General features: G+C 34.8%; 1 protein-coding gene across 2 annotated transcripts in view; it reads left to right on the forward strand.

Annotated features, from left to right (window-relative positions):
- Nucleotides 1–1,338: 1,338 nt before the first annotated feature.
- F13B (coagulation factor XIII B chain) overlaps nucleotides 1,339–14,269 on the forward strand; it is a 32,427-nt gene continuing 19,496 nt past the window's right edge. The window contains exons 1-8 of one of the 2 annotated variants that reach the window (XM_015079989.3): nucleotides 1,340–1,624; nucleotides 4,921–5,121; nucleotides 6,442–6,627; nucleotides 8,659–8,835; nucleotides 9,314–9,490; nucleotides 12,051–12,230; nucleotides 12,319–12,504; nucleotides 13,573–13,755. In XM_015079989.3, the coding sequence (XP_014935475.1) occupies nucleotides 1,561–1,624; nucleotides 4,921–5,121; nucleotides 6,442–6,627; nucleotides 8,659–8,835; nucleotides 9,314–9,490; nucleotides 12,051–12,230; nucleotides 12,319–12,504; nucleotides 13,573–13,755 (1,354 nt within the window). In that variant the 5' untranslated portion in view covers nucleotides 1,340–1,560. Of the gene's footprint in view, nucleotides 1,625–4,920; nucleotides 5,122–6,441; nucleotides 6,628–8,658; nucleotides 8,836–9,313; nucleotides 9,491–12,050; nucleotides 12,231–12,318; nucleotides 12,505–13,572; nucleotides 13,756–14,269 lie in introns of both variants that reach the window. The other variant, XM_027074595.2, reaches the window with a different exon arrangement.

Raw genomic sequence — 14,269 nt, forward strand, 5'->3', positions numbered from 1 at the left:
TGAATAAATATGTGATTTTGGAAGTGTAATACAATGTTAATGGTAGATCCAGGTGAGACTGTTTGAAAATTTTCAAATTAAAAAAAAAGAAAAAACTTTGAAAATAAGCAGAAGTATATCCCTAAACTAAAAGTTACTCAAAATGCCCATGAATGGTAGAATGGATAGATAATTTGTGGCATATTAACAGAATGGAATACTATACAGAGAAGGAACTATCTACAGCACAAGATGAATCTCATAAGCAAAATATTAAACAAAAGAAGCTAGACATTAAAAAAAAAAACAACCACTCCATGATTCCATTTATGTAGTGTAAAACCAGGCAAAACTGATCTACACTGGTAAAAGTCAAAATAGTGTTTCAAATAGTTACAAAAAGAGAGGGAGGGAGGCAAACCATAAGAGACTGTTAAGTACAGAGAACAATCTGAGGGTTGATAGGGGGGTGGCGGAGAGGGGAAAACGGGTGATGGGCATTGAGGAGGGCACTTGTTGGGAGCACTGGGTGTTGTATATAAGCGAAGAACCACGGGTATCTACCCCCAAAACCAAGAGCACGCTTTACGCACTGTATGTTAGCCAATTTGACAATAAATTATATTAAATAAATAAACAAACAAACAATGTGATTTCTTAAAAAACAGTAGTGTTTCACATCAGGGTGGGCATATTTAGTGACTTCTGAGGTGCTGGTATATTCTATTTCTTATTTTGAAATGGGTTCAGTTGGTGAGAATTCATGTTCTGTGCTCTGATGATTTGTGTGCCTTTTCCCTTAATATATTTTAATAAAAAGTTACATAAATTAAAATAATAACAGCTCTTATCTCCCCATCTTACTTTCTTATTTAGATTAAAACCCATTAAAATGTAAACTCCATGAAGACTATAATTTTGATCTTTTTTTTTTCACTGCTGTATACCCAAGATTAGAACATGACCTGCACATAGTGGTCACACCAAACATTTTTCATCAATGAATGATAATATAGCACAGTGCTCATTCCATCACCTGCCACAGAATACAAACACTCTAAACATTAGATCTTACTATAATATTATGATATCATTGCTTGAGACAATTAAGGTCATTTTTCTCTTCCAGCAGTGCAACGTAGACAGCACTGTATTTTTACATCAGGTATCCCTTATCTCATGTTTCTAAGTTCATCTCTCCTTTTGATCAATGGTGGTAGAGAAATCAATGGCCACAGGTGAACTTTAGTCCATGGACTTACAATAGGGAATTGAAGTTGAAAATTTACCCTGTTTTTTTATGCAGTCTGAGTTAATTATTTATGCTGCCGCTCTTGTTGCCCTTATAGGTGATCATGCCCTTATTGGACTCTGGCACCCAAAATTCTGTCAATTAACATAGTTGTGTTATTTTAACATTATTCCAAAAATGGTTTAAATGAAAGATATGTCTTGTTACAAAGAGACTTAGACAGATGTTGTAAATAATTAACTTTTTCTTCCGGCAAAGTATTGTGTACTTAATGAGGAGTCCCTAGTGCTTTACAATTGTTACAATCTTTCTGGGGCACACCGCTGAAGATGAGGTCGAAAGACTTGGCTTTTATCATCGTATTAATCATCTCAGGAGAACTCTATGCAGAAGGTAAATTGAATTTTTAATATTCTTTATTCCCTAAAAATCATAAAGGGAAATTCTAACATCCATTTAACTTGAATTTTTAATATAGTCTTTCATTTTTGTGTATCAACTTGATAAAAGCACAGTTATTATAAATAGAATTTGTTATAGTTAGGCAGATTTATTTTTCCTTTGGGCATAACTAGTAAGTATTTTTGTAGTATTTAGTATTTTGTAGTATTTAGAAAAACAAAACAAGACAAAACAAAATCCTGCTTTGTATCTCTAGGTTTTAGGGCATAGGAGATTAGGATCTAAATACCTCAAAGGGTTTTCAGGCTAACAGTACTGCCATTTAGAAGTCTTTGTTAATCTTAATTCTAACTTCATAATGGAATTGATTCATAACACTGCAAAGCTTGTACAAATTTAATTCTCTGTTCATAAAGTGAGATGTTAGTGTGGGAAATTTGAAAAGAAAAAATAGCCATAAATCATCAAAATTTTTGACCCTTCACCCTTTGATTTTTACCCTAATTTATTTATTGGCTTCAATCTTTAAGTTGTGATCAGGAGGACCATGTAATTGATTACACAGACAAGGATACTTTTGAGAGTGAGAGGGAACTCTATTAATAAGTATGTGGGACAACTGTTGCAAACCAAGAGTGTCCAGACAAGCCAATATCTGTTGACTCCCTGACTCAGAAATCTTCATCGCCAGACTTCCCAGTGTGTGAATTAGCGAATGTGAGGCAGGCAGTGTACAAGTGTGGATTATTTAGAAATAATTAAGCTGTAGGGATAAGAAACCAGACAGGTCATTAGGTGTCAGCAGAGTGAATATACGAAATGGGAAACCACAGCAATAAGGCTTTTCTAAAATAAACACCTTAGGGAATTTGTTGAAATAAAATATCTTACAGATTATAATTGGCTTTTAGGTGAAGAGTTTACTACAAATTTTGTACCCCAAAAAAGTCTGCTATTAAAACAGTAAAAGTGAAATAAATAGAATTCATCTTATTCGATACATTTAATTCTACAATAAAATTATTTTTTAGGAATAGTTTCCTTTGGTTTCATTTTTCTGTCTAAATAGAGAAAAACCAGCTGATACAGTTCTCTATTATCTCTATCATGAAGGCATTGCATTTTCTAGATAATTTCCTAATTTTTACATGGTCATAATCTTCTTTCTCCCAAGCAAACAGAAAAATAACCTGCCTGAGGACAGGGACCGCAGTCTCATGGTCACCCCCACTGGAAACCTAACAGGCAATAACTGATTTCATAGCATGCAATCATCATTGGCCTATGAAAGGTGCCACTTTTGCTCTATTTATATATTTCTTCCCTTTATCCCTGATCCCAAACTCCATTTCCCCTAGCATCAAACTGAGCCACTATAATGTGTTTGATATATTCTTAAATACGTAACCATCTTTCTGAACTATGTCTGCTTTTGTGTATGTGCTTGACATTCACATAAAAGCTTGCCATAGATTTTCTCTCCTTACTGGTTTGTTTTACTTGCTATCATTTAAACATATTTCCATGTTGCTCAATCTATTTTGTTGCTACTGCTACATAGTGTTTCATAAATTTTACTTATCCATCTCCCTAGTGATGGACACATAGTTACCTCTAATTTGCTTCTAACCACAAATGACTCTGAAATGAATGCTGTCCATATAATCACCCTATTTCTTTGTTATAATTTCTCTGGCATATATATATTCACGTGTGTTAATAATATTATATTGTATATTTTAAAGTTGCTAAGAGAGTAGATCTTAAAAGTGCTCATCACAAGGGAAAGAATTTGTACCTGTGTGGTGATGGATGTTAACTATATTTATTGTGAGATCATTTTGCAATATATACAAATATATATGTGTACTCATTATACTGTATGCCAAAAACTAATATGTTGTATATCAATTATACCTCGATAAAAATATTATGTAAGTACCTATAATATTTACTTATGTGTGACAGGCATCTGTCATTCAATAATATGTTTGTGAGAGTCACCATTCAGAATTCACCACTTGTATTGCTATATACCATTTCATTGAATGCATAGTCTAAAATACGTTTAACTTTTCCACCATGAATGGGCATTTGGATTGTTTCCAGTTTGGGACTACACCAATAATGCTGCTATGAACATTCTCTAAAATGTCTTTGGGTGCACAGATACTTTTTTTCTTTCTTCTTTCGTGTTGTTGATGTGGTGTATTACATTGATGGATTTTTGTATGTTGAACGATCCTTGCATTCCAGGAATAAAGCCCACATGCTCATTGGTCCTTTTCATACGCTGCTGAATTCTCTTTGCTGCTATTTTGTTGAGAATGTTTGCATCAATGTTCATAAGGGATGAATGCTTTTTAAATATGGTATGTGCATATTTTGCTTTAATATCACCAAAGATAGTTGAGTACTTTTTACTAGGTCTGTGACCATTTACATATCCTGTTTTGTAAATCTCTTGCTCAAGTCTTTTATTTATTTTTAATGGGTTGTCTTTTTCTTTCTAAACAAAAAAAAGCCATTCATTTAAAAATTCTGTACGTTTGCAAATCCTAAGCAGAACTTCACCTATTCTAGAACTCTGCTGTCCAGTATAGTGACTACTAGCCACATACAGCTATTGAAATGTGGTGAGTCCACACTGGGATGTGCTGTAAGTGTAAATATGCACTGGAGTTCAGACTTAGTAAGAAAAAAATAATGAAAAATAATTTTAATATTTGAAGGGGTCAAATAATACCTATTATTAAAATTAACTTCAATTGTTCCATTTATTACGTGACTACTAGAGATTTTGAAATTACATATGTGACTTGCGTTATATTTCTGTTAGTGAGTGTTGTTTTACAAAGTTAGGGAAAGCTTCCCTGAGGAAGTGGCCTGACCAATTTTCTTCTTACTGTTGGATATTGGGATTACAAGCAGGTTAATTCTGATTGAAAAAATTGTCACAGAAGTACCTTAAAATTTTAGTTAATAAAAAGAAGTACTAGTTAAAGTGGCTGCAAACATTTCGGATTTAGAAATGTTGGGGTGCCTGGGTGGCTCCGTCAGTCAAGCGTCTGATGCTTGATTTCGGCTCAGGTCATGATCTCATGGTTGTGGGATGGAGCCCCGCACCTGAACGTGGAGCCTGCTTAGGATTCTCTCCCTCTGTCCCTCCCCTCCTCCTCCTCAAAAAAAAAAAAAAAAAAAAAAAAAAAAGGTATTGCCATTTGGTCACACATTTCATGGTTTTAGGTATGTTTTTCAGTTTTCATCTTGATATTTACTCATTTCAGAGAAACCCTGTGGCTTTCCTAGTGTGGAAAATGGAAGGATTGCCCAATATTACTATCCTTTTAAAAGCTATTACTTTCCAATGAGAATAAATGAAAAATTGTCATTTTCCTGCTTGGCTGGTTATTCAACGGCAACTGGAAAACAAGAGGAGCGAATCACATGCACCCAAGAGGGCTGGTCTCCAGAACCACGATGCTTCAGTGAGTTGGTGGCCTGTGTCCACAAAATACGTATAATATGCGAAGAGACTAGTCTGTAAGTGTCCAATAAAACCTGGCTGCTGGTGAAAAGTTTTGGTAGATTAAGAACAAAATTACTGGTCCAGGGTCTCTGTTACAAAATGAAGGCATATTCTGAAATTCTATAAATAATGTTTCTTATTAAAATGCTATTGTCTTTATTTTCAGTAATACCCTGTGAAGAGAATAAAAACATTTATTGAAATTGGTGTTATCATACTGCCAGAAACAGAGATACAAATAAGTTACTTTAAGGAGTGAGGAACTTATACAGATAATGTGCATAGGAAGCCAGAAAAAAATGCTTGTCACTGGCCATAGGAAGAAGAGTAAGATTGTTATTGTTACTGTAGTGTTTTATCCTTTGAAAGACTCATCTCTCCTTTGTGCGCCAACTTCTTCTCCCATAATATCCATTAAAAAATGTGTTTTCTGAATTTTGAGTTCAAATTTAGGAAAAATAAATCTGATGGGCCTGTCTCATTATTTAATGCCAGGCTACCCTATAGTCAAACTATTAATTAGCTTCCATCAGAACAGGTGACCTCTCTCAAACAAAGAATTCTCTAAGCTCTGTTTTGCAGAGTAGAGGTTTTAGATGAATCTCTTTTATTTAGAAAGTCGGTATGTGCTTTTGTTACACAGTGTTAAAAATTGTCAAACACAGTGGACTTAAAAATATTAGGAAGTAAATTCAAATGAAATTGCTTCTACTTGCCATTAATGACAATTAATTAGTGGAAGAGCGCTGTTAAATTTTCTAAAAGTAGATGTGATAGGTGTAGGTGTCACTATAAAAACTGAAGTTAATAAATACAAAGAATGTCAGTATGAAGTTGAATCGATTTTTGAAGTTTGTTACAGAACATGCAGGCTATTTCCAAAATTAAGGGATTTGGGAGTGAAATTTGTTCTTCATTCTTTAAATTCCAAGAATAATAGGGGCACCTGAGGGGCAACTGAGTGGCTCAGTTGGTTAAGCATCTGACTTCAGCTGAGGTCATGATCTCACTCTTCATGAGTTTGAGCCTTGTGTCGGGCTCTGTGCTGACAGCTCAGAGCCTGGAGCCTGCTTTGGATTCTGTGTCTCCCTCTCTCTCTGCCCCTCCCCTGCTCACACTCTTTCTGTCTCCCTCTAAAAAAATACATAAACATTAAAATAATAATAATAATAAATAAATCAATTCCAAGAATAATATTAAACTTTTGCCTTATTTTTACAACTAAGTAAAAGACAAACTTAAGTTCACCAAGTTAAACAAAGAATTTTTTTTCCCATAGAAAAATGCACTAAGCCCGAGCTGACAAATGGTTACATCTCTGATGTAAAATTATGGTACAAAATTCAAGAGAACATGCGTTATAGTTGTAATTCAGGATATAAAACTACTGGAGGGAAGGATGAAGAAGTGGTTCAATGTCTTGCTGATGGATGGTCTTCTCAACCTACCTGCAGGAAGGAACATGGTATGTGTTTAAGAACCATTTCCTAAAACCGAAGAAAAGGGACAGTGAGGCTAGTACTTTCTTATATTGATAGGCATTTTTATTTAATAGAATTTATTTTTCATCATGTCTGCAAATGCAAGAAGTTGGTATTATATTGTTTTTCTTAAGTGCTAAGTGTTTCCCTAACCCAGGGGTTCTCAACTCCTAAAACACACCTACTCCAGTAGCTCCTACTTATTTGTTTTGATATTAATAGACTTTTATTTTTAGAGCAGTTTTAGATTTGCAGAAATATTGATCAGCTAGTACAGAGAGTTCCCATATACCCCTTCCTGCCCTTGGCCACATACAGTTTCCCCTATTATTAACATCTTGCATTGAGTGAGGCGTATCTGTTGCAATCGATGAGCCAATGTATAACCAAATTCATACTTTACATTAGGGTTCATTCTTCGTGTTACACATGCTATGGGTTTTTTCCAGTGTCTAAGGATACGTATCCACCAGTAAGGTGTCATGAAGAATAGTTTCAGTGCCTAAGAGCCCCCTGTTTTCCACCTATTCATCCATTTTTTCTTCCCTCAAACCGTTGGCAGCCCTCATCTTGTTTTTTAGTTGTGGCAAAATACGCATCACATGAACTTTACAATTTCAACTGTTTTTAAGTGTACAATTCAGTAGCATTACGTACATTCACAATGTTGTCATCACCATCACCGCTGTTTCCAAAACTTTTTCATCAAGCCGAAGAGAAACTCTCTACCTTTAATAATCCCCTACACCCCCACCATACCCCAGTACCTGGTAACTTCTATTTTCTGTCTCTATTTCCTTATTTTAGAAACTTTGTATAAGAGGAGCCATGCAATACTGTTCTTTTGTGTCTGGCTTATTTCACTTAGCACAATGTATTCAAGGTTCATTTATGTTTTAGCATGTATCAGAGTTAATTTCTTTTTACGATGGAATAATATTCTGTTATATATATATGTATATATGTATATATATATAACATTCTAATATTATATATACATATATATATATATATATATATATATATATATATATAGCATTTTGTTTGTCCATTTATCCACTGATGGACACATGGATTGGTGACAATTCCTCTAAAAGTTAAACACAGAATTATCATACGATCCAGTAATTCCACTTCTAGGTATATACCCAAAGGAATTGAAAGCAGGAACTCAGAAGTCTACACCAATGTTCGTTCCCAGCAGCAGTTTTTCACAACAGCCAAAAGGTGGAAGCAGTTCCTACTTTATACTAATAAAGAAAAGAATGAAATGGAATAAAATAAAAAAACCTTAAACCTGTTCCTTGCAACATATGTAAATTACTAATTCCTTTATTAAAGAAGAATTCAGGATAATGCCCATGATTTTTATTGGCAGACCCAAATCGGATACACTTAAAATAATCCAGTAACTTGAATAGACATACTTTGTTAACGTGTTGTTAGTTGCTTAAACTGTACAAATCCTCAGACGGCACATAATCAACAAATTGTTACTGAACAAGCCTTTAGTTGAATTGTGGCCTTTTTTCAACTACACTAGAGTAGAATTTTAAGAATAGAGGGGGTGCCTGGGTGGCTCAGTTGGTTAAGCAACCAGCTCTTGGTTTTGGCTCAGGTCATGATCTCATGGTTGGTGAGATTGAGCCCCGCATCAGGCTCTGTGCTGATGGCACAGTATGTGCTTAGGATTCTCTCTGTGTCTCTCTCTCCGTCTCTGTCTCTCTGCCCCTTCTGTGCTTGTGCAGATCTGTCTCTCTCTCTCAAAATAATTTTTTTTTTTTTTTTTAGAAAAAAGAGTATAAGACTGGTGCAATAACACACAAGGTGTATTAAAAAAAAAAAAAGGGAATAGAGAGACAAAGGCAAACTGGCTGTTTTTCAATTTTGCCAAAGATGATTCCACCAAATATGCTCAAGATTTTGTGAAAATACATTTTGAGATTTCTTTTTAATATTATTGTTTTAATGATAGAATTCATAAAATAAATAACGTTGATTTTTTTTTTTTTTAGAAACATGTTTGGTCCCTGAATTACACCATGGAAATTATTCCACAACGCAGAAAACATTCCAGGTGAAGGACAGAGTACAATACGAATGTACTGCGGGCTACTATACAGCTGGAGGAAGGAAGGCAGAGGAGGTAGAATGTCGCACATATGGATGGTCTCTCACACCAAGATGTACGAGTACGTTCTCATTTTAAAGATGATCTGGTCTCATTTAAAAACTTTCTCTTATATGGAAATGTATATAAATTGTCACCCTAATTATGTTTCATTTTTCATACTTGTTTTTGCTTATGGTTTTAATTATGTCGATCATAGGCTTTGATCAGTTAAAGCTCTCAGGGGTTTCATACGTAGCTCCCTCGCTGAGGTCTGTTGAAAGTCAAGCCTCCACACAGGAAAAAAAAATAATTTAAAAAAAAATTAAAAAATAAATATAAAGCTCTCAAATAGCAGAATTTCTTTTAGCTCAGATAATTAAATTAACATAAGCCTAATGATATTTCATAAATATAGGAATTGACAAGCTTTATATGTATTTCAAAATATGGCAAATTTACTAATTTCTATTCCAGATATGATATATAAATAGATGAATTTTGTTCAACAGAAAAAGTGACACTTTCTTTTGTATTTTATGTCGTTCTTTCATTTTTAGAATTAAAGTGCTCTTCTTTAAGATTAATAGAAAATGGTTATTTTCATCCTATAAAGCAAACTTATGAAGAAGGAGATGTAGTTCAGTTTTTCTGTCATGAAAATTATTATCTAAGTGGATCTGATTTAATTCAGTGCTATAACTTTGGTTGGTATCCAGAATCTCCTGTATGTGAAGGTAATTTTAAAAATTTCACACTCGTACAAATAAAATATCATGTCTTAATCAGCTTTAATTTTTATGAAAAAAATGTTTCTGATGATATCTAATCCTTGTCCTGAGTGCTATCTTTTAAGATAAATATGGTCTTTTAAATCAGCGCTATTTTCACCAATATTTAATACTTTTAATTTGAAGAAATCTTAAATTTTGCATTAGTTTGTAGAGTGGTTATAACTTTTAAACTCTCTTATTATAAATTTAAATCTCTTATAACAATGAATAAATTTTCTTTTTGAGAATTACTAGATTCAATTATTCCAAGCTGGCAGCTTTGTGAGGGTTTCTTTCTTATCTGGCTACATATTTCCTGATATGAAAATACAGTCTTCAGAACACTGGGGGTAAAGAATAGAAAAATCAACAGAATATTAACCAGAGTAAAAATGAAAAATATGATCCTCTAGTAAGAGCTATTGTAAAATGTAATCCATGAGGTAAATTTCTATCACTGGACATGTCCAAGAAGATAGTATGATCACCTGTTGGAAGGCAACAATTCAATAGTCATTTAAATGTACCTACAATGAGATATGAAAGAGATCCTAGCCTAGCAGAGGGAACAGATTTGAAAATTGTTCATTTGAAAATGAACACATTGATGCAATGTGACAAATATAATAAAGTCAGGTATAAAGTATTTGAACAAACATTGAAGATTTTGAGGTATGGGGTACGATAGCATTTTTGGAGGTGTTGGATAGTATTGGAACTGAAAGGTAAGTAGGAGTTTCAGGATTGGGAGAGATGGGGAGAAGTAAAGGTCTTGATAGCCTCTGTTTTCTCTGTAATATAGAAAATAATGCCATTATTGACAGGCAGGAGGAAGACAGGAAAGTGGAACTTGGAAGAAGGGGTGAAGCTAGAAAGAGTGAAAGGGGGAGATGACCAGAGGTATGAGATGGGACTGCCCAGAAGGATCCTAATTCTTTAAATGCACCAAATGATAACTTCAATGTTTTTGTTTTTAATTTTCCAGTCCTGCTCAAGAGCCTTGGTCTAACAGTAGACCAAGAGCCTTGGTCTAACAGCAAATTACCTGCCGCATGTTATTTGAGAAATAAATGGCAAACCTACATTATGCCTACCCCCCTCCCCCCATCCAAATTAGTCAGCTTGCCAGTATGCCATGTTATTTTCTCTAGTAAATAGTCATTAGATGTTAGGTAGGCAGTGCAGTTGGCTGAATAATATATCCTAATCTCTGGAGCCAGTGAATGTTACCTCATTTATAAAAAGGGACTTTGCACATGTGATAAAATTAAGGATCTTGAGGTAGGAATAATTTCTGGGATTATCCATGTGGGCCCTAAATGTAACCCCAAGAGGGAGGCAGAGGGAAATTTGACTACAGAAGAGGAATAGAGATGTGACAGTGGAAGCAAGAAGTTGGAGTAATAGGAGGAAAGGTCGTGTGCCTAGGAATGTGTTGAGCCTACAAAAGTTTAAAAAGGCAAAGAAGCTGATTCTCTCCTAAAGTTTCTAGAAGGAATGAAGCTTTCCTGATGTTTTGATTTTAGACCAGTGAAACTGGTTCTGGGCTTTGCCTTCCAAAACTGTAAAGAATAAACTTGTGCTATTTTAAGCCACTTAAGTGTGATAATTTGTCCCAACAGCAATAGGAAATTAATACAGTCTGCATTTTAGAATAGTTAAGAAGATTTTATTTAATTCATATAGACATGGTACAAGAACAGATCCACCAGTTAATAGTTAATATACTTACTTCAGAAGCTTTAGTTTATCTATATGAGAGAAATAATTGTCCCTGCTTAATAAAGTTACTTTAGGAATAAAGGAGATAATGAATGCTGTTTTAATTTACTTGCTTTTATAGTTTTCTATTGGTGTATAACACCACTATTACAAATTTAGCAGCTTAAAACAACACATTTGTATTATTTCATAATTTCTGTAGGTTGGGAGTCTGGGAATAGCTTATCTGGATCCTCTGCATCTTTGTCTAACAAAACTGCTATTAAAGTGTCAACTGGGGCTTCGGTCTCATCTGAGGCTTGACTGGGGAAGAATCTGCTTTCAAACTCATTGTGGTTGTTGACAGCATTGAGTGCTTTGCATATTGCTGAGCTGGGAGCCTCAATTTCTTCCCAGCTGCCTGCTGGAGTCAGCCTTCTGCTCCTGGCCTTGTTGTCTCCCCATTTGGAAGCTCACAATGTGGGAGTGTGCTTTTTATCAAAATCAGCAGGGAGAGAGTCTCTCGACAAGAATGGCCTTACAGTATTATGTTGCATATTATACATACATAATCAGATACATCCCCTCGTCTTTGCCACGTTCTATTGGTCAGAAGGAAGTCACAGTTCCTGCTCAGTGGGGAGGGGTATCACACAAGGAAGTGAACAACAAACACATCAAAAGTGGAGATCAAGGGGGTGACCTAGGGTCTGTCTTCAATACTTCCTATGGTACTTGGCTCAATGAATGTGTTTATTAAATTTACCTATTATTTTCGTTATTTCATAACTATATGACTACATATGGTGATTTTTTTTATAAGGAAGAAGAAACCGATGTCCTCCACCACCTCTGCCACTAAACTCCAAAATCCAAACACATTCAACAACTTATCGTCATGGAGAAGTAGTTCATGTAGAATGTGAAATTAATTTTGAGATACAGGGATCAGAAGAAATACGTTGTGAAAATGGAAAATGGACAGAACCTCCAAAATGCATTGGTTAGCAACACCTTGAATAGGCTTTCCCTAAAATGAGGTTTGCATGTGTAGCTAAACGGTCTCTTTCCTCTCATTTGTTTCTTTGAAGAACAAAAGGAGAAGATAGCCTGTGAGGACCCACCTTTCATTGAGAATGGCACGGCAAACCCACACTCTACGATTTACTACAATGGGGATACAGTGGCGTATGAATGTAAAACCGGGTATCATCTCCTTGGATCAAAAGAAATAACTTGTAAACGTGGAAACTGGACACGTCCTCCTGAGTGTGTTGGTATGTATGCTATATTTACCATCAACAGCTAAGCCAATTCCGTACAATTTTTCACTCTCCTTATTTAATCCACACACTTATAGCAAGACACTACTGCCTACTACTGCACCTACTCTACTACCGTTTTCGTGTGTGTGCAGCCATCCATAGAGTTTGACCCGGTATAAAGAATTGGGAAACTAAAAAAGATTTTTGAATGTCCATTAGTGCTAAGCACTGTTATCTGACCTATTTTATACCATGATTTCTGAGCTTTATATGAAATTACATAAGTAACAGTGTGCTTCATGAGAGAAGTAAATAAGGGCATGTTGGATTGGGTGACTGGCCATGATCATGATCTACTTCCTCTCCCTTTATGTCCTGCAAAGTTATATTAGAGCGCTCTGTTACTGACTTTGAGTCAGTCCTTCTGATATTACTCATGCATCTGGCCAGTCTGAGCCCTACATCCTTCTGAGACATGTCTCTGGTCTTTTGTTTTGCTGATACGCACAAGCAGGCTATACTGCCACTCCTAGGTGCTATCCTTCCTGTCATCCTTTTCATTTCTCGAGCTCTCCTAGAAAGATCTCCACAAACATGTTTATTTAAGATATTTATTGCATGAGAGAAAAGCTATGAAAGATGCTAAAGAAATCAGCAGATAGGAAAAAAACTAAAGGGAGAGAAAAAGTAGAAAATCTCATCCACGGATTGACTGAGATCTGAGATGAAGGGAATGAGAATAAAAAAAAATAAACGATAAAAAAAACTGACGATAATATTTGGGTTATTGTTTACCCTTCCATACATTTTAAGAATATCTCTATTATGATTCATTCATAAGCAAAAAAAGTGACAAATATGCATATGTGTTCTTAGGTGAAACATTTGCTGTTTATTCTTACATAGTAAATTTTTAAAATATTTGAGTTGAATAGGATTTTTCTCATTTCTGGAGAATTTAGAAATCAATTGTCCTGAATCAATTGTCCTAAATATTGAAGAACTAGAGTATGGGTAACTATATGATATCGTTATGTTGTTATAAGTTCATATTAATTTTAAAATAACCACTTTCCTTAGAAAATAATGAGAATTGTAAGCCTCCACCTGCTGTAATAAATGGGGCTGTTGTTGATGGATTACTAGCAAGCTACACAACAGGATCCTCTGTGGAATATAGATGCAATGAATACTACTTATTGAGTGGGGCAAAAATATCTCGTTGTGAACAAGGAAGATGGTCACCCCCACCCATTTGCTTAGGTAAGATAGAGAACACATTGTGGTTTTTTTTAAATAAAGAGATGTAATTGACATATAACATTGTGTAAACTTAAGGTGTACAATGCAGTGAGTTGATACACATATGTATTTTGAAATGTTTACCACAATAAGGTTAGTTAACATTTCCTTCACCTCACATAATCACCATTTTTTGTCATTCTTGTCATTATGAAGATATACTCTCCTGGCAACATTCCAGTATCAAAACAATACTATTGACTATAGTCACCATTATGTACATTAGATCCCTGGAACTTACTCCGTTTATAACAGAACACGTTGAATTTCTTTTATGATTATGTCTATTTTTATGTGATTTTTACACGTTTTATGGCATGGGAAAGATGAATTTTGTATAAACTTTTTCCCAAATGTTTTCTTTCCCTTCTCTCTCTCTTTCTTTAGGAGGTTTTTATTTTATTTTTTTAAATATGACTTATTGTCAAACTGGCTTCCATACAACACCCAGTGCTGATCCCAATATCCCTTCGCT

The sequence above is a fragment of the Acinonyx jubatus genome, chromosome E4 (genome assembly GCF_027475565.1).
Source record: "Acinonyx jubatus isolate Ajub_Pintada_27869175 chromosome E4, VMU_Ajub_asm_v1.0, whole genome shotgun sequence".
Taxonomy (NCBI): Eukaryota; Metazoa; Chordata; class Mammalia; order Carnivora; family Felidae; genus Acinonyx; species Acinonyx jubatus.